The sequence below is a fragment of the Boleophthalmus pectinirostris genome, unplaced genomic scaffold (assembly GCF_026225935.1).
Source record: "Boleophthalmus pectinirostris isolate CB_2022bp ecotype Guang Dong unplaced genomic scaffold, ASM2622593v1 HiC_scaffold_22, whole genome shotgun sequence".
Classification (NCBI taxonomy): domain Eukaryota; kingdom Metazoa; phylum Chordata; class Actinopteri; order Gobiiformes; family Gobiidae; genus Boleophthalmus; species Boleophthalmus pectinirostris.
This window is the reverse complement of record NW_026571190.1, coordinates 14,995,230-15,017,004: the sequence shown is the minus strand read 5'-3', so window position 1 is coordinate 15,017,004 and position 21,775 is coordinate 14,995,230. Positions and strand designations below refer to the sequence as shown.

Sequence of the window (21,775 nt, the reverse complement as noted above, 5' to 3'; positions counted from 1 at the left end):
AAAATTGAACTCTTACAGGCTCCTGACAGTGTGTTATTTAAATCCATTTTGTTGAGTTTTCAGACTGTCTTAAAACATTTTGGACTGTTTGCTCATGTGTGCATAGTGTCACTAGCCTGATTCATCAGCCGAACACAGAATGTATGGCTTCGTCTACATCCATCTCGACCGCTTCGTTTACCGTTGTGCTGTACCACAAAAGGAAGCCAGATAGGTGCTTGAGTTTGACATCATGGCTTCACAACTCTTCGCTCATTTGCCAGTGTGCGGTCTACAACTTCCCGGGTTTTTACAAACCGTCTAGTGTATTCCGGTTCCTGACCTAGTTGCTGGAGAGAAATGAAATTGAGAGGAGGCACTAGGTGGAGCCAACCTGGCTATTGTGTCGCTATGGTAACTCAAAAACATTCCACCAGTAGAGACGCATGTAGAACACACCCAGCATGATGCTGCTGCAAAGTATCAATCAGTATAAACTGATTTCTGGTTAGCATCTTTGTCATTACTATCCACATGAAACAGAAAACTCAACATCTTCTCTGTCAGTATAAATAAACAATTTTTTTTTAAACGATTTTCTTTTCTTCACAGTGGCTTCAGAAAGTGGTGCTATTATTCAGTCCCAAACATGTGATTGTTGTCAGATGAAAGAACTTCTGAGTTTTAAGATTTATATGGCAAGTTTATGGAGCCAGTTTCTAACACATAATGATAAGGTGTATGTATTTATTTCAAAAACAGTATGTCTCCCATAGAGTTATATATACCCCTGCCTTCCATCTGAAATTAACTAATGGTAAGTTTAAAATTCAACCCAACACTGTCTGTCTGTGTCTGCCTTGCATCATTGAATCTTGATCAGGATTGATATATCCCGTCTTAGGCCCATAATTGCTGTGAATTAGTAAAAAATGAATGAATTTTCACAGAATAAATGTCTCGTAATGTCCAAGCAAAGTTCCTGGAATTCTGTTTGAAGGTGCACTGTGTAACTTTTTGGAGGAGGGCCTGTCACCTGCTTGTCACCATGAAGATTTTATTACTTTGCCTTAAGTACTCCAGTTTAAACAATTATCTCCAGAGAGGCAAGTAGGAGACGCTGCTAGGCCAATTTACAGGTCATATCTGGAGAAGTGACCTTACTCACAAAGGAGTGCATGTTTTTAAAGGTACTACAAACACCTCTGATAAAGGAATACACATTAGACAGGTTTATTATCACCAATGGAAACATTCCAGCCAAAGCAGTAACATCGAACTCCAACCAGAAAAATATAAAGTGCATCTTTAAGTTATGGTTAGTTATTGGTAAATTACCATATAGAGGGTTGGGCCTGGTTACGACTTGACTTTGCTACAATATGGCAAAAGTAGCTCTAGTGCATACTGTTGTTGTATCCTTAGGCAAGACACGTCACCCATCTTTACTTCTTTATACTGTACAGTCTATGGTTCATTAACATCCACTGTTCCAACCAAAGAACAAAAGGAAATGAACACAGCCAACAATCTGTGCCAGTGGTCTCTTTGTTCACCACCAATAACCCAGCACGTTACTTGGCAAGGTAGGTGAAGTGTCTTGCCCAATAACACATTATCGGTTAGCACATGTCAGAGCTGGGATTGAACATCAAACCCTCCAGCCACTGCTGCAAGTGTCCCAGGTGTTTCAACAATATGACACAAAATACATAAAAGGCTCAAAGAGAACAATATTCAGTCTCCAGCATTAGAACTTATTTTAGTCTACCACAGAAAAAAGAAATCAAAATTATTTTCCATTCTGTATGTTCCCTACCACTGTCTGCCAGCTGCTCTGACCCTTTGTTGTTGATTCAGGCCAGGTCCCCCCAGAGTGACCTGCACTGCCCTTTACACATGTTTGTATAATGCAGCATCTGAGATAAACAAGCTGCTTATGTGAAGTTATATGTTGTGTGAGTCTGACTATTATGATCGAGCTGTAGGCGCTAATTGCCAGTTTTTCAGAGGATAAAGCTGCAAAACAATGGCTTAGTTCAAAGTGGCACAGCTTTTCAAAGCTCCCAGAATGCATTACTCTGGACTCGCTCGCTTTGTTCTGCTGCAATTGAAATAATGTATACAATTTTATAACTGGCCTTTTCACTATACGTCTTTATGTTGTATATTGATTTGCAACTGTGCTACTTTGTGTGATTTTGGCAACAGTTGGCACAGTTGGTAGAGGTAGAGTTGGTAGAGGTAGTTTGTCCACTGATCCGAAGGTTGGTGGTTCGATTCCCGCTCTCAACATAAACATCATTGATTGAGCAGTCAAATCCACTGACCCTCAGATTGGCGGTGCGATTCTAGCTCCCACAAATGAATGATGGTGCTGTGTCCTTGGGCAAATCACTTAACCCACCTGACCTCTAGTGTCTGTGTACATTGGTGTCTGAATGTGTGTGTGAGTGGTTCTTTGGTGTAAAGCGCTTTGACTGCCTTGAAGGTGGAAAAGCGTTGTATAAAAATTTAACCATTTACCCTTTTATTTTGATTAGTATAGGCAAGTTGGCATTAGGGTTAACGCTAAAGTCATATTGATCCTCCTAGGCTTTGACATTTTTCTTCTGTTTTATTTTTGTTTGGTTAAAATTCATATTCTTGTCCCCTAAACGCCTACATTTTTAGTACATTTATTGCGTTTTTATGAGCATCCCACCTAACTTACTTGCAATAGATCTGAGTTGTTAAACTTCAAAAAAAAAAAAAAGAAAAAAAAGTTGCGTTGCATGACACCCGTGGATCATTATGTTATTATTTGTACATTTTAAATCTCAATATTCATCTAAAACAACTTGTCACAATCACAGTAAACATCATCACAACAAAGAGCCATGAAGTTGTCGGCCCCTCCTATGGACAGCTGCACATCACACTAGCAAGTAGTGGATTTTATAAATAAAATTGAAGAACAAGAGTAATGGGTGTGTGCCGGTGGTGATGAAAATGGGGATTGATCAGCCATATGGCGTCATGAAATTAAGTGATTAAAGATTGCTCAAACCATGCACAAATCACTCCAAATGCAACTTTGAGAGGGTAAATAAGAAGGGGAAACAGCAAACATGGTTAAAAACTCTGTAAAGTCAATTTTGCATAATAGATCTGCTTTAAAACATTTTATCATTGTGGAAAACTGCAACTGCTGATGGTATAACTGACAAACGAGAATCAGATTGAGACTTTGATTTTATAGCAGCAGTGAAAGAGCCCAATATAGTTTCGGTTTATGGAAATCACTAGCATCTCTACCACAATGGTGCTTTAGTCCATCCTTTTAAACAGTGGCTTGCGCTCTGCCTCTCACCCTCACACAGAGCACAGTGAGGGGATAAAGATTAGTTGTGTTAAAGCGGATAAGTGCGGGGGAACCATGACTAGAGCTGTTCCACCAAAGACAGAATTACAAGTGTCTGCAGCTCAAACTCCAGACTCAGATTAGTGTTCGAAACCAGGCCCCGTCAGCTCTCACATCACCACCGCAGTGGGGACACTCAGCACAGGGGGTGGGCTGGAATTTTAGGCTTACTTCAATGCAACTTTACATATGTGCAACTTCTACATCCAAGCTTTCATGGATTTCTTGGTGATGGCTGCCATTTTGAGGACTTTTGACAATTAAAAAGATCAACTATTTTGTTTTGTGGGTTTGATTCTTCTAGGTTTATTTCAGTGCAAGTTTACTTATATAATATTGGTTGATATTGGGTATATATGGACAGATACTTAAAGCTGTAGTGTCAAATTGGTATCAAAACTGAAAAAAGCTGGATCGGTGCATTTTGTTTTCAACTTTACTGCAAGTTTACGTATGTGCATGTTGAACATCTAGGTCTTATGACGTGAGTGGATAGGTTTCAGTTTCCTGCTGATAGGTGCAAATTTGAAGATGTCTGACCTCTAAAAAACAAATCTATTTATGAATTGTTAATCGCTATGGCAGTGCTAACTTTTAATCACTTTGAAACCCATGGATATTATGCATTATCCAGCCTTTTTTCACCACTTTTGCAGCAACCATATTAGTATTTATTATATTAAAATTTAAAATGGTATGTTATTATGCTTGAAAAATAATATCTGGATTATTTACAGTAAGGATGACACGATAGCTGCTATAATTTCAAAGCTGAGATGCATTTTTCGTTTAGTTTTTCAGTCAAATTGGTATTCTCTTTGGTATTCTCTCATCTTCACAGGCCATATGCTCTGTGCTTCATCGTTTCGTGGTTTGACTGAGGCTTGTTATGGTGACACGTGTTTGATGAAATCTTGTCCGCCCTAGGTCCAGTGGAACACGTGCAGCTCTTGGCACCGTTTGTGGTCATCAGAAACAAAGAGGTGAACATCTCTGCTGTGGTCCTGCCCAACCAACCCCGCACTGTCACGTACTTCTGGTGGCTTGGAAACAACTCGGAGGTAAGGTCATGTGACTGTTACATATGCACAGTGTTGGTTAAGTTAGAATTGTGTACTTAAAGGTGCACTGTGTAACTTTCCTGTAGGAGGTCCATCACCTGCTTAACTTGATGTTGTTTTTGTCATGAAATGTTCTACAGTATGGCATCTAGTTTAGCTATCTAAGTATTTCCCAAAGACTGTGTCGCGTCCTTCAAGTGGCTCACAAGAGATTGTTTTTTGGGTCGCCTTGTCACGATCTGCATGTAGGTCTGCAATATACAAAGCTATATTTAATGTCAAAGTAGACGACTTATGGATCCTTTTATTGCGGGTTCAATTACTATTTTTCAGTGTTTAAAATTGTAATACTAATTGTTCAAAGAGACACAGTCACTCGGTCAATAATAAAATATCCTCATTGATGTTCAATAATGATCAAATCCACCTTTATTTTGTGATTTACAATTCATTTCTTTTGGCTTGGGTCTCAAAGGTTTGTGACTTTTGAAAAAACATCGGGAAACACTGAACTATCTCCACAAGCAGCCCGCATCACCAGGTCAACTTACAGATTAGATCTGTGGAGAAGTGGAACCTCTCACAGAAATAATGCATGTTTTGTGGTAGTTTTGAGAAATAAAAACACCTTGAATAAATACAAGACATATTTGTTTAATACCATACTGTGAAACATGTCTGGCAAAGCAATAACATCACCATGGAGACAAGCAGATGGCAGATCCTCCACCAGAAAGGTTCCACAGTGCACCTTTAACCATGCTTTTGGATGTTTTACTATGTTATAAGCTTTTTAGTGAACAAACGGACCATACTATTTTTACATTAGTGTAACATTAGCTGAACTCATAAGCACCACTGGAATTTCAATCGATTTAAGACTGACTCAATTTTTGTGAGTGATTTTACAATGAGCAGTACTGTCTCTCTCTCCTTCTCTCCGTGCTGTCAGTCATTTCAGTCTAGAGCTGCAGGTCTGATCTGGAGGCTGGGGCAACTGTGTGTTTCCTCCTTCTCATGTGGTAATGGTTTAATCCTTGGCCGTGCGCAAAGCAGGGATCAGAAACAAACTTGACAAGATAATAGCCTATGGGTGTAAACAAAGGCTACTCACTAAACGGAGAGTCAGGACAGGGTCTTTTCGGGACAATAAAAACAGAAACAGACACCATGAGAAAGGAAGACGAAGATGTGAGGACGTCTGACATTGACCCAGCCTCACCGCTCTACCAGTGAAGTTTATATCAGAATGAGATTTGAACTGCAAACCTTCAAGTCAGAGGACAAGCACTCTACCAACTAAGCTTCTACCGCCCCTCCAATATTTGTGTGGTAGCCGCTTTAGTTATCAAGCAACTGCCTGTAATTCCCAGAAGATTGTTTGCTGATGATGGTTCAACATACGAAAGAGAGTGCGGACTCAGTTCATTCTGAAACATGCTCTTCACCAGTCTGTGTGAAGTGAAGTAGATAGAGCTGTTTAATCCCTTTTTCTTGCCTGTTTTTACTCCTAAAAACTGTGTTAGTGAGCGCATTAAGTTCACATCTACACCTTCCCTATAAAAATGGTTCAATGAAATGTAAATCTTTCTGAACTTACGATAGACTAAACTCTTTTATAAGTCTGATGCAACTTTTCTTATTACTCTGTTAAAGTTAAGAAAAAAAAAACACAATCAACTTCAGAAAGCATCCCCCTCCACCAGACAAATAGCAACACTTTGGGACTGTCTAGACATCTCTTTTTCATGTGCTGAATTGCTCAAGGATGAAAATAGTAAAAACTTGTACTTTTTGGCATTTTTTGTTAACAGATTCTAGCAGCTTAGACATTGCATTGCATTAACACATTTTAATTGATTAAAGGGTCCGTATTACAGAGTTTTTTGTTTTGTTTGTTTCATTCACACATGTTTAACACACAACTCCTGCATATTTAGGCTGTTTTCTTCTCTCAAAAACAAAACACATCCACCTTGTGATTTCTGTGGTTATACAGAAAGTGCTCTACTGTGTTTTTAAACTCCATGCACCTTCACCAGAATCATTTGGATCATTTCAGCCCTGGAATTGCCCATCTCTACTGAACAAAAGGTAAAAAGTAGCTGTTAACTTGAAAACTACTGCTTCATGACATCACAAGGTGGAGCTGAGCATTTTATATAATGCAGGATTACTCAAACTTGTGTGATGAAAACTGTGAGATGTCCTACGCCGGTCTGTGCTTTTGTCACTGTCAGGTTTGATCCAATATGGCTAACTTTCTATTGAGTTTAGGGCTGGGCCATAATATAATTTTTTTTATGTCCTTTCAGATTTTTATGTTGATTTTTTTCCCAGGTCAGGCGCTGATAGGCTACATGAAAATCAAAGTTTGAAGTAATGCTGCTGTATTGTCTGTCCTTATTTTTTTTTTCACGACCTTTGCTCCAAATTAGAGCTCATGGAAGGAATGCTATTTCTTGTAGAGATAATCCACTAGAGGAGCATCGCATACTATTGTTACGTTCATTGTAACCTGTACTTACCATATGGAGTAGGTTTTCAAATGACTTACTGCATACTTTGAAACCAGGTGCGACTATGAATAGCTCCTACGGCAGAGCAGGCAATCGTGAGTTGTATGTTTTCACAGAGCACATGTTGCCTTCTTCTGTTATTTCTACAATATTGCCTTTGTTGTGTGGCTGTCCCCTATGCAGAAAAAAACCCCATAGAACTCAACCAAGCGCCCAAGTCTAAATCCACTCTTCTTTTGCTCCATAGCTTTCCATAAATCTCTTCTCCACCTCACAGTCACTTTAGTCCCTATAAAACTGGGAAAACAACCAGATTAGAGCCCAAACAGTGGCATGAATAAAGCATGAGTGTGGAGTGAACAGATGCAAGAGAGGGTGATGTCAGTTCACCACAAACATCAGTGCACCTTTTTTGAAATAAAAATTAAAATATGTTAAGATTAAGCAGGTAGTACTGACTGTGGTTAAGGTTAGGATCCGTCTCCAGAAAGTGAATGTAAGTGAATGTAATGTCCCTAAATAAGATAAAAAGCCTAGTGCTTTTAAGATGAATCATAATCACATCAAACTTTAAATGGTTGTGATCATTGCAAATATTTGGTGCTTCTTAGGTCAAAAGTTATGCAACTGATTTTAATGAACTCTATGTAGTTTGCACTTGTTTTTTAAAGGGTACTTCAGTCAATTCCCAAAGCCTTAACTTGCATAGAGGACACATACAAGTTTTTTTTTTTTTTTTTTTATTCTCAGTATATAGACAGGCCATGCCTCAGATCCTCCAGAATTCCCTCCCTGAGGTGCAGAGGCTGCACAAGCACTGATTCATGATTGGCTGTTGGTGCTGGGGATGATTCAGAGTCCTTTTAGGTTTAAACCAATTGGATTGCAGCTTTGAGACTGGAAACCCAAATGAGAGATTCATGTGAGGCTCATTCAGTTTTCTGACTGGATAATCGTCTTGAAAACCAAAACACAAGATTAGAACATAAACGACATGACCTTCATGTCCTTTTATTTTCTTGTCACAGTAATATGTTACAGTTTATTTGTGAAAACATAATTGAATGCCTGCTGTTTGCTCTTTGTATAGCAATGTTTTCAAAAGCAAAAGGTGTTTTAGTGTGATCAAAATATTATTTCTTTCCCTGTTGATAAAATCCACTCAGAATCACTTCATTTGCCAATACCAAGAAAAGGGTAACAAAAAAAGGAAAAAAAAAAACAAACACATTTTTAGCCTTTTTTTTTCCTAAATGGAGATGTCTGACTGAACTTTTCACACAAAATAAAATTTAATTAAAGATCTGAGTGAAAAACTTGCCTTTTTATTCTTATGTTGAAGTTCATAATTGTTCATCCCGGTTAGACACAGGCAGCAGAGTTTATTTTTTACATGTCTAACTCGTATCTGTGAACACATGAGATGTTATAATGCGGTGACATTCTTTTGTTTGTTGTTGTTCAGCCCGTGATCTCTCTGGATGGCAGTATCTCACACACCTTCAGCTCCGAGGGCATGCACAGTGTGACAGTGCAGGTGGCTGTGGGGAGCTCCATACTGCAGGACACCAGGACCATCGCTGTCAAAGGTCAGTGAAGTCTACTGTGAAATATTGCTCATAGCATTGTCATAAAGTACGTCAAATGTTAAAGTTCAGTGTGTGACTTTTATGGTGAAGAGTATGCCACATTCTTGTACAACAGAATAGAATGAAATACTGTATATATTTGAAAACTTCCAGGTCAAGCAGCAATAGATAACATGATAACACAATTGTCTCAAGATGTTATAGCGTTGACTAGAATGTTCCACAGTATGACATTAAAAATATGGATCTCCATGGAGACAGTTTTTTTTAGTAGGCAGAATGAACTTTAAAGTGCACTGTGTAAGTTTTCTGATGGAGTGCCCGCCATCTGATTTTCTACATCAGACATGTCAAACTCCGGCCTGGGGGCCAAATTTGGGCCACAATATAATTACATTTGGCCTGCGAGATTATATCAAATATGTATTAGAGCTGGCCCGCCAGATAGAGATACAGACTATAGAGACATTATTTATTTAAAATATTATTATTTTATATTACGCTTGTTCTGGATTCAGTGTTTATGCAAAACTATTATTAAACATTTATTTTAATAACAAAAGGTTTAACATTACATAACTCGAAAGAAGAGAAAACATTTTCAATAAATATTTAGTTTGACCCATGACTTAGTCCCAGTTTTTAACTCTGTGAATTTGAGTTTGACACCCCTGGTCTACATTATGGCATTAAACTTATCTATCTACATAAAGACAAATATGTGACACCACCAGGTCAAGGTACAGGTCACATCTGTAGAGAAGTGAGCCCACTCACACTACAAATTCATGCTTTGTAAGGTATTTCTGAGCAATAAAAATCATTTGTAATTGAATTAGTGCAAAGGATAAATGACTTAAATGCCGTGGAACATTCTGGGCAAAGTTATAGTAGAGTATAGTGAGATAAATAAGTAGTAGGAAAGTTCCACACTACACCTTTAAGTTTGCCTTGGTGGCTTTTGCATTTTTGTGACACATTAATTGACCTGTCAATCCCATCCAGAGTTCAGATTCTTCTTACAGAATAGGAAAAAAGTTACCCAAGCTAAAAAAGTAGCAGTTTTATCACAACTTTAAAACACATCTATCCCACACATTATCAATAGACAAAAACCTTTTATTCTCCCATCTGCTTCACTCATAAATAGTCCAGAATTCTCTCATCATTCGGTGAAATCCTTGTGAAATAAATTGCACCTCCTTGAGTCAAACATTCCCATTACTTTCCCCTCTGAAGAATATGCCTCCATTTGATATGAAGTGGCCCCGCATCTGAAATGGGATGATTTATTACCTGCGGATGGTTATGGCGTGAAACTGTGACATTTTCTAATTATCGCGAAGTGCATCTTTAGCCCCGAGCGGAGCAGGGGACGTGGGGGACACCTCTTTTCTGCAGCTCATCGTCTGTTAACTACCTGAGCTCAGACAGATGGCGGGGCAGTGGCACAGCCTTGTCTAGATTATACCTCCAAGTGTCAATATGCTAACACTGGGCTTCTCAATATGTGGTGTAGGAGTGAGTTTTGTGTTCATTTTGTTCATGTTTGAGTTGTATGTTGTACTGTTCTTGATAGTCCTATACTTTGGTACTGGGCTGGACTTTGAAACAGTGTTGTATTTTATTATCTTTGGCCAAGCCCTGTTATAATATTGTTTCCTCATCAATAATGTACCTGGAGTTGTGTTTTGTTTCTTTCACACATGTTTAACACACAAACTCTGCATATTTATTCTGCGTTCATCTCTTGACAACACACTGTTCCACCTTGTGATGTCATGTGGTAATACTAGACGTGCTTTACTGTGCTTTTAAACTCCATACGCCTTTGCTAGAATCATTTGGATAATTTCAACTCTGGAATTTCAAAACTCGCCTAAACAAAAGGTAAAAGGTAGCTGTTAACTTGAAAACTACCACTTCGTGACATCACAAGGTGGAACAGTGCATTTTTAGTTTTGGAGATGTAGACAGACTAATAACAAAGGCTTACTCGAACATGAATGAAATGTGAATGAACAAAACACAATTACAAGTATGAGGCAACAACATTCTAACATGGCTAAAAAATTGTAAGTTATTTATCTTTTGTTTGATTGCATATTTCTATTATCCTGCTGTTCTTGTACTTTCCGTTGAAACACTGGACTTTCCCCATTATAGAACAAATACAGTTTCTGTTATGTAAATTATACTGGCCTAGGTTCTTGTTGGTACAGTTTAAACTTTCACATTGAGATTAGACATCTAGACCTATGTTTAGTTATTGATTTGTAGGCAAGAGAGAAATTCAATTCAGCTGTGAAACATATTTGACCAAAAAACAACTTTTGTCCAATTGACAAATTGAATTTCTCCTTTGCCATGGATTCTACCTGGACAACCGAAGGATTTTACACACTTATTGTTTTGTATTTTTATTTTTTTTTTACTCCATTGTTAAACTTGACATGGCTACTTAAGTTTTAGTTCTGATTTAAACTTAAAACTATGAGTGTATTAAGTTCTGTTTAGCCCTGTTCAAGTCCAGGTTTAGTTCTGATTCAGTCCCAGCTCTGTTCTAAATATAATGTGTGTGAAAGTGAACACACCTTAAATAACCTGAGGTTGTTCAGATTCAGACTCAGTTTAGACGTGAAAAGTTAATTTGTAAAAACAACAAAAACAACATATGTGCCATTTAAAAAGTAATTAAATCCTTGCTGTTTACTCTTTTAGCAATCAAAATATGATTTCATTCCTTCTTAATAAATTCCACTCATCATCACTTTCACTGCTAATACCGAGAAAAGGGTAGCAAAAAGAAGAAAACCTTTTGAGCTTTTTTTCCAAAATGGAAGTATTTGATCCTTCAATTGTACATTTCAGGCAGAAAATAATAATAATTCTATCATCTGGGTCTGATTTTATTATTAATATGGCCCCTGTTCATCTTTCATGAGCACTAAACTATTCTATCTTCACTAATTATATTTAAGATTTGAGTGACAATCTTGTCTCTTTTCATTGTTTTTAGTTAATTGTACTTTCTGTTTGGACACATTTGGCAGATGTGTTTTAAGGTAACTCTACCAAACCAGAATGTTAAGGGCTAATTTAAATTAAACAATAGCTATGACTAGACTGGAAAAAGCCAAATAAATGATTAATTTGTTTTAAAAATAGAAATAGAAATGTTGGATGGAATTTAACAACATGAGTATAGTTATTCCTTTTCTTAACTTTTTCCACCACAGACTGCCACTTTACTGATGTAAAACTATGAGAAATATGTTACTTGGTAGCGCTATTCCACTAAACCTAGAAACAGCTAGAAAAAACATGAAAACCTGTCATATGCACTTAAACTCTCCTTAGCCCTTAAATCATTCAAAGATGGTACTTTTCAACCCAAATAATATTTTCAAAGCTGGGATGAAAAGCTATTAAACCTTTATTAACACCACTCTCCTCTTTTATTCCAACAGAATTCTTCAAATCACTACTTTTATCTTTCTCACCCAATCTGGACGAGTTCAACCCGGACATCCCTGAGTGGCGGCACGACGTCAGCAGAGTAATTAAGAAGTCTCTCCTCCAAGTGAGTCATTTCATTTCCTTTGGGCTTTTTCCACCTCATATTTCTCACCCTCGTCTCAATTATTTCTCGTAACCCTATCACCTCCACTGGCCCCCACTCGCTGCTCACTGGTGCGTCTCGAGAGCACCCTAGGGCGACAGTGCGATCCATCAGATGACAGGTGCCTCCGCTTCTCCTGTACCCAGACCAAGATGGCTTCCTGGGTTTTTCGAAGTGGCACGTATCTTGAGTTACTCATACACTGCAAAAACTCAAGTTTAGCCAAGTAAAGATGACTTGGATTAAGAAAGTTTTATCATGATTTCAGTAAATTTCACTTGACAAGTAAAATGTTCTACCAATGGAACGAGTCTTTTTGTGCATAAAATATGAAAAGACATCTCTCTACACTTAAGATAAGAAAATCTAAAGTATCTTAAATTAAGAAAAGATAATGGTAGATAATTTTACTTGTCAAGTTGAACCTATAAATAAAGTAAAATGTTCTTAATTTAATTCATTTTAACTTACCTAGATATCGCTTTTTGCAGTGTAGCGAGTGTGGGTGGATATTTATTACAGTATGGAGACTAAAATCCGTATTAGGGATTTGCCTCCCTTAGGACCAGAATCAGGCCTCCATGACGAGTAAATCCTTTATTATTAGATAAATGACACGATGTTAGACACTTTGTAACTTTTCTGATGATGTTATGGCTTTACCAAGAATGAAGTGTATGACATTACCTTGATCTATCTTGTGTTCATACAGTTCTTTTGTTGCCCAAATACATGAATAGCTTACATTCTTGATGTAAATGGGCTCTTCACTGCACAGATATGACCTGAACTGTGTGTCTCCATGGAGATAGACATGTTCACTGCCATAGTATAGTACGGGACATCCTTAGTAAAACATCTCATACATACTAGAGATGCACATAAACCACAGATAAAGTTAACATAAATTAAGATGCAAGTTAACCTTCAGGGGACCATAAGCAAATGTGGTTTGGAGGCCGTCACCACTTCACTGCAAACGATTGATTCTTCGCATTCCACAACATGTCGCACAACCTTCATCATGTGCACACGCTGCACTACATGTATGTGTAATGAAACATACAGTGGAGGAAATAAATATTTGATCTCTTGCTGATTTTGTAGGTTTGCCCACTGACAAAGAAATCAACAGCCAATAAATCTAATGGTACATTTATTTGAACACTGAGAGATAAAATATCAAAAAGAAATTCCCAAAAGTTTATTTCCTTCACTCCCATAGACCGTATAGGAATGGGACATAGCTAACGTGTTAGCTTCCAAATAGCAAGTTCTTCCGGCTCCTTCTAACCCTGACTCCCATTGACTTACACTGGAATACTGTGGCTCCTCTCTCTGTAACTGCTGCAGTGAGCCTCGTCATTTTGGTCTTAAAATGTTTGTATTAACCCGCTCTACATGATCCAGATATTTTTTTCACTATCTGGTCAGTCAAAAAAGTCGTATTCATAACATCCTCCAAATTCGCTCCTATAACCCTTAGCATCGCGAGCATCATTTGAGTGGCACTGAACGCTCACACTCACTTAGTCCACTTTTTTAAACAGTCTATGCACTGTAGAGTGATGCACAAAAGTATTTATAGAGGCTAAAGCCACAACAAATAGACAAGAAAACCTTTCTGATGATCAACCAGAGGAAAATGCTGAACATTATAGACTTACTTCCTGTTTTCTGGTGCACTGTAATGTGTTCCATTTGCGTAAGTGCTGCAGATTGAAGTGGCTGAATTCTTGGTATGAGGCAAAGACAACACAACAGACACACATGTGGTAAACTTACATCAAGCTGTCTTCGTGCTCTTACTGAGATGTGTTTGTGAGTGAGGCTGGGATGGAGGTAGTGTGTCTTCTTGTACAAACCTATTTCACCAGTCAGAAACACAGAGGAGCAAATCAGGGTTTTGTCATAACTACATGTAGATTGACAGACATACAGAATGATAAAACTCAGGACTCGGAAGGCGGTACCCTTCATATATTTGCGTAGTCTGTGAATATGTAGATCCAGCTCTGGTTTAGGTTAGAATCAGTCTCCAGGAAGTGTAATGTCCCCAAAATGTAAGAACTGTGTGTGTTTGAGGTTGGAGAGGGGGGGGGGGGGGGATGCGGAGGAGGCCCACCTTTCTGTGAAGTGCCACTCATTGCTCTATTCTCAGCTCATATCAAGAGCGGTGCTTTGCGATGTGCCGAGAGTCTGTTCCAGTGGTGTTTAGTGCTGCGAGAGGAATCGTAATAACAACAACAGAATAGCAATTTAAATGGTGCAAACTGGTGCAAAGATTTGGGAAGCACTATAATGGGCGATAATTTAATCTGAACTGCGATATCAAAACATTAAAAGGATTTTCTTCTACTGATATTCATATGTTTTCTTGTGTTCTTTAAGGTTTTTTTTGTTTGTTTGTTTGTTTGTTTTGTTAACCCTGACAATCTAAATATTTTTCATGACATGTAAATTGATCAGCTTGTAATGGATTGATAAATATTGACAACCAAAAGTCAGTATCCATTCTTTTTACATCTGCTTTTTCTGCCCATTTTTTAAGATAGTTTTAAAACTTATTATACACTCCCTTACTACTTAATAAGCACATTAGCTACTTTATGAAATGCAAGTTCTTCAGTCTTCAGTAAAGTTATTTATATCCGGTCGATGCCCACAGCCCACTCGCTTTTGTTTATGCTTGAACCCATTGGACAGAGGCAGTAAATTTGATCCTTAAATTAATTAGCAGGATTATTGTGCTCTCTCCCAAAGGCCCGTGTGCTTCAAGTGCTGTAGGAAATCACAGTGCTTTCATTTCAAAGAGCTGGCAGCGGCTGAGCATTAAAACGTATTAGATTCCACTCACTCGAAACATAGCGAAGAGCGTTAGTGAAGAGTGGGCTTCAAAGTGAGAACCAAGGAGACTCTGGCTTCAAATGGTGTAAGATTTCAAATAGTTCTGTGTTTTTCTTAAAAGCAAGAATGCTGTTGGTTGTGTTTAGTGTTAACCTCGTGCTTTTTACAGGTTTCATGACTTTAATGTTTCACGGCTCTAGCTGTTACACTTGATGACATGAGCTGCTCTGTTGTGCATGCGTGTTTTTGAAAAAGAATCCCATTTCAGAGCAAACTCATCTGAAATGATAAGCACATCTATAAAAATGTGAAAATGTTATTCACGACAGAGGAGGCTGGACAAAATAGTGCATAACATTCTTCATTAATATTCAAGGAACAGTGCGGTAACTTAAAATGTTGGACTACATTTTACCTCAGAGATCTGCCATTATTTATTTGTATGGAAATGTTATTGCTTTTAACATGCCACAGTATGACATTCAAACTTTTGTGTATCCTTTGTTTATTAAATTACAGCACTTCTGTTGCTTGAAATGAGTGATGTCAAGTGATTAAAAAAAAAGAGAGATTAATTAATTATGATCTGTAATTAATTAATCTCACCTAAAAATAGCTGAGAAAAGCCTCAACTTCAGGTGTTTTCATTTGAATTCATGATTACATTATTTTCATACTATCATTCATGTTTTTATATAAGTATCATCATTATTACTATTATTAATCTGCATAAATAAACTCAACTTTACAACATATAAACCATCACCACTCTAGAGCCACATCAGCCCGTTTGACATTAGAATGTGTTTAATGCAACTTTACACAAGTCTCACAGAAACGAAACTTAAAACCGCATGGCTAATTTGCATAAACTAAGCAGAGAGAGAGAAAAAAAAAATGCTCTTGTGCGCTGATGCAGTTCAGCTTCTACTAAGAGGACACGACTCAGTGGAATATAGATGTTCTTTCTGTGACAGAGGATGTTGATGGTGAAGGTGAGTCTGTTTTGTGTCTGTGTCACGATGTTTTCAGAGATCAGACGTGTGCAGGTTTATCACAAATGCGGCGAGAACGGGAATGAAAATTACAATTGGTTGTGGGAGCGAGCGGAGCAGGACTGCACAGTGCGGGACTGTGTCTTAATAACACATAAAACAGATTTTATAATAAGGCACCTCGCGTACAGAAACAGTAAAGTTAGAGATTAAAAATAAGATTAACGCGATTAAAAAACATAACGCGCTAAATATGACTGTAATTAATTCATCGCAATTAATGTGATAATTTGACAGCCCTACTTGAAATACTTAAAAACCATGCATTCTTTAAGTGGGCTCTCCTTTTCTTAGATCTGGCTTTTAACAATCCCAGGGAACAGACAGAATGATAAATAAGACCAAAGACACATGCATGAAAGTCCTATATTATGAAAATTGACTCTTGTGAGCTCTAAACCATGCTACAATATTGTTACCTCATCAAAAACAAACATACCTGGAGTAATGTTTTGAGTAATCTCCAAAAGATCAAAATGCTCTGTTCTACCTTGTGACATCATGAAGTAGCAGCTTTCATGTTTACATCTACCTTTTACCTTTTGTTCAGTAGATATTGGTCATTCTAGGGCTGAAATCATCCAGATTATTCTAGTGAAATTGCATGGTGTTTAAAAATACCATCACCACATGACATCACAAAGTGGAACTGGATGTTTTCTGTTTGAGAGAAGAACTCAGTCTAAAATATACAGGATTTGTGTGTTAAACATTGAATGAAACACACCTCCAGGTATGTTTTGATGAGGAAACAACATTACAATGTAGATCAGAAAATAGCATAATGTGGGCCCTTTAATGTCATACTAAGGAACATTCTATGCATAGGAGAGTTAATCTTGATCATCAAATCCTTAAATCAGTGTTTTTGCTGGTTTGGTTGTGGTTGTGTTCCAGAAGTGATGGACTCAGTGCAGTAAACAGCTCCCGGACGATAAAGCCCCTCCATAAAGAGCAGATGAGATAGAAGAGGCCGGACACAATTAAAGCCAGAGTCCATTTAACTCGGCTGCACTTCTGCGGGGGGACAAAGTGGGATTTTCATGGCATCTCTGTGCACTCTTCACCCTTTGTGCCTATTCACCACAGAAAACAACAACTCCTTTTTTATTTTGGTTGTCCATGGGTTTATAGAGTCTAACTTGTTTTTCACTAACTGATATAAATGATTTTTCCCCCCCTTTTTTTCATTCCTTTTACATTATCAGTTATAATACTCTTTCATGCATATACACAGCTAACACTCAGCTTTAGTTTGTGATCATGAGCTTTATAACATAATGGATTTGAGCCTGAAAAGTGTGTTTTAGATCTAATTAACCCTATTTAATTAAAAACATTGACTATTGTGAGCTTTAGCGCATGTTATAATGCTGTTACCTCATCAAAAACATACCTGGAATTGTGTTTTGTTTCATTCACACATAAAAACCTGTTTTTTTTTTTGTCTCTCTACAGCTCCAAAGCTTAAAATGCTCTGTTCCACTTTTTGATGTCATGTAGTGATAGTTTTGAAGTTAACAGCTATCTTTTACGTTTAGTTCAGTAGAGATTGACAATTTCAGAACTGAAATCCGAATCCAAATGATTCTAGTGAAGGTGTATGGAGTTTAAAAACACACACACACTCCCTGCATTAGTACATGACATCACAAGGTGGATTGTTTTCTGTCTGAGAGAAAACTATACCTAAATATGGTTTGTCTGTTAAACATGTGTGAATGAAAACAAATACAACTCATAATGAGGAAACAACATTATAACAAACAGCCCTTTCAGCTTACTAATGCTTCAAACACATTTTGATTTTCAGACTTTTATGTTTAATTTCATACATTTTATCATTACTTCTTTCTAAGCATCTGATTTAGTCCATTGTTATCTGTCTCCATCAAACCGCTTATCCCACTTGTGTCCATCCTCCCTTTCAGATGTAATGTTCATCATCATTCTGGTTTGTGCACAAAAGCACTTGTGAAGGATGATGGAGGAGTTCTCAATGGGCTTCTGCAATACCGTAACTCCGTCTTATTCACTCCATTAACCAGCTGCAGTGTTGATATTTTACTCTCAAGTAGCTGTGTATGGATTTGAAATTTCACTCATAATGGCCTTTTATACCATTACTGCATTTTAGGGATAAGCCATACACTTCACAGACAGGAAGCAGTTAGTCTTATTGCTTTTTTAAAAGATATTTTCCAAAAGTAGAAATCAAATGATCAAGTCACACATACTCAAACTTGACCCAAGCTATCATAATAACAATAGTTGTACTCTAAATGCTGAAACTTCATGTAAAAATGAATATGAAGAATAAAGCCCCACCATGTAACATTTCAGCCATTATATTTTTTATTTATTTGTTTATTTTTTCATTTTGTTTGTTTTATTGGACTGAAAAAAAAAAAAAAAAACGCACCTTGAGCGGGCTTGTGTATCCATAAACCTAACTCTTATTTGGCCTCAAAAAGGGCCTCCTCCTGCTTGTTTCCATGGTTTTAACTTTGTTTCCGTGGAATCATGCAAGTAACATGCCACCTGCAGAAAGTTACTTAGTGTTGGTTTAATTTGATAAAGTACACTACCTGTCAAAGGTTTGGACACACCTTCTTTTACAGTGTATTTTTTCTTTAACTTTACTGCTTTCTACATTTTATACACAAAGAAGACATCAAATATATGAAGCAAGATATATGGAATTATCCTCAGGTACTCTTAACTTCAGCCGTGACGCAAACCCTTGGGCTTCTCTCAAAGAGCTGCTTGATGAATTCACATGAAATGGTTTTCACTTCACAGCTTTGCTTTGCCAGGGTCAAGAAAACAAATTTGGGGCAATTTTGAGTTTATTTTTTGTTTATTACATTCCATATGTGTCCATTAGTTTTGATGCCTTCAGTGAGAATCTACAAAGTATATAATCATGGAAATAAAGAAGAAACATAATTGAAAAAAGTGTGTCCAAACATTTGACTGGTAGTCATGTCATTGTTCAATAGATCAATAGCTGCAGAAAACACAGCAATCCACTCATTTAACACTAATGATTCATTGTAACTTATTTATCATGTCTTTATGTTGATTCGGTTGATGTATTGTTTTGCTCTGGACCTACTCCCCTTGCCATCTTCTTCCCTTGTTTTGCTCATTTTCACTGTAAACTGGTGCACACTGTTTTATGAGTCTGGACTGAACAACAGCAGCTGAAATAGAGAGATGACCACTGCACTGGCTCTTTATAAAATCACTGAATGGTTTATAGAGCTTATGTGGTAAAATGTGCTGTAGCGTTCAGAGTGGCTCAGCGTTTGGAAATGCAATGAAAGCCACAAGCTTAAATTGTTTCTCTGCTCGGTGAATAGAGTAACATAGTTTGCAGTCTGGATGTCACAAATACCTTTTACTACCTACTTCTATTGCACAATTTTAGGGAATTAATTTATTTTTTGTTGAGCTTTTAGATAACTTTGAAAAAACAGTGATTTAAATTATTCTGAGATTTTGTCAAATCTAAAAAAAAAAGTATTTTCGTTTCATAATTGTGAACTGTGTTTTATTCAAGTGCTTGGCATGTTTTTTTTTTTTTTTTTTTTTTTTTTTTCTTTTTCAGTTTATATTATGCACTATATTATACCTTTACTTTTCTGTTGGAAGGTTGGCCACCCGCTGGTCTCCATGTTATTGCTTTTCCTGAATTATGTATTATAGCAAAATAATAAATCTTGCAATATTAATGTACAGTGGACTAATTTGGAATGATGGCATCACCTGCTAGTCTGCCAGTTTTTATACAAATTGAATACTAATTCCCATTTTCTGCGTGGAGTTTTTATGCATTCTCCACCTCCACAAACATAGGGTCCCCACTGGGGCCTGGGCTCCTCTGAAAAAGAGATTCTTAATCTCAGCAGGAGTATCCTGGCTGAATAGACTTTACTGATCTAAATTGGCTAGGCCTAATAGAAATTGGATCATTGGCTTCCTGCCGAACTGCCTCTTATAGAGAAAATTCCTCCATACTATGCCATAGATTTTCATTTACATAATGTTATTGTTAACAACAGACTGCTTGACAGTTTTTAACCCAACATGTCTGCCCTGCAAGTTAGCACAGAGCTGTGGGCGGGGATAGGTGAGAACTGAGATTCTCAGAGCAGTCAAGCTTCTAACAATACCGGACTACTCAAGCATCCATGAGCCAATTAAAATACAACTTGGAGCCAATTCTGAGGGAACATTGCTCTTCTAACAAACAGAAATAGAAAATGTTAAAACAGAAAGCACCTTGTGATGTCATGTGGTAGTACAGGAAGTGCTCCACTGTGTTTTTCAACTCCATACACCTTTACTAAGGTCATGCTGATAGATTCAGATCTGGATTTGCCAATCTCTACTGAACTAAACTACCGCTCCATGACATCACAAAGTGAAACAGTCAGTTTTGTGTAATATAGCACCTTTAATAACCCTAACCCTAATAATATTATGAAAGAAACATTTCCATGTGTTTGAAAACTATACTCAATTAAAGCACTTGAGTAAATGTAACTTCCCTCCTTTGTCTCTGCCTGTAACGGTCTCTCCTGGTTGAATTATGGTGATCCAGTATGCTTTGACAAAGAGAGCATATCGTGATAATGATCTGTCCGTGGTACTTGACTTATGAGTTTTATTTCCGGTCTGTTCCAGGTCTCGGACTTCCCAGAGGAGCAGCTCTTGGTGGCCGTGTTCCCAGGGGTCCCAACTGCAGCAGAGCTATTCTTACTGCCGCGCAAGAACCAATCAGAAACACGCAAGAAAACTGAGGAGCAACTAGAAAAGGTGGGAACGCTGTGGTTATTAATTGGGTAATTCTTGTATTTGTATTCCCATTGTAAATGATCTAACTGTTTAGCAAGCCAGGTGTGGTTTGAGGTGCAAGAGGTAACCAGAGAGACTTGGAAAAACAAAACAAACGCACATACACACACACACTGAATTAGGGAACTAATTTGGTTTACAAACATGAAATGGTTATATATAGAAAAAAGAAAAAAATATATATCTGTTCTCATATTTTGCTAGAACTAAGTGCAGCAGTGCTCTGAAAGTTTTGAAAAGCTCTCATAAGGTCATCGTGCTGAATAAATAGGATGCTTGGAATGCATAAGGTTAGTGAGGAATAATTTTGGACCACTGCAAAGCATTTAAAATGAACTACTTCTGGTTTTCACATTTTTTACTTTGACGCCTTTAAACCCTTGGAGTACCGGTATCAGAACAAAAAAAAAACAAAAAAAACTGGGAAGATACACTTTGGATTGGACCTGAAAAGTTCCCAAATCATATCACCATCTATCTTTAAATATAATTCTTCTTCTCTTTTGAACAGGCGTCAGACATCATCGTGAGCGCTCTGAACCAGAACTTGGTGGAGTTTGAACTGAAGCCAGGGGTCAGGGTTATTGTTTACAACACACAGCTAACACTAGGTAAGACTTCTTCTGTTTACCATATAAGCTGTCAACACAAGCTTTCATTTCTCATATATTCAAATAACACCATGGCATTTTGAATTCTCCATAATAAAGCACCAGAGAAGAATTTCTGACAAGTATTTTCCATACCAATTATAATTCCTTTCTCTCTATAGGCACCGAAAAATAAGGGGCAGGAGTGGTTTTAAGTGGGACTACTTGGAATCTTTCATGTTTGTTT

General features: G+C 37.5%; 1 protein-coding gene across 1 annotated transcript in view; it reads left to right on the top strand.

Annotated features, from left to right (window-relative positions):
* sorcs3a (sortilin related VPS10 domain containing receptor 3a) overlaps positions 1–21,775 on the top strand; it is a 379,316-nt gene that overhangs the window by 345,550 nt on the left and 11,991 nt on the right. Inside the window, exons 20-24 of the mRNA XM_020926320.2 lie at positions 4,310–4,443; positions 8,428–8,551; positions 12,022–12,134; positions 20,768–20,899; positions 21,450–21,549. Coding sequence (XP_020781979.1) covers positions 4,310–4,443; positions 8,428–8,551; positions 12,022–12,134; positions 20,768–20,899; positions 21,450–21,549 — 603 coding nt within the window. The remainder of the gene's footprint in view (positions 1–4,309; positions 4,444–8,427; positions 8,552–12,021; positions 12,135–20,767; positions 20,900–21,449; positions 21,550–21,775) is intronic.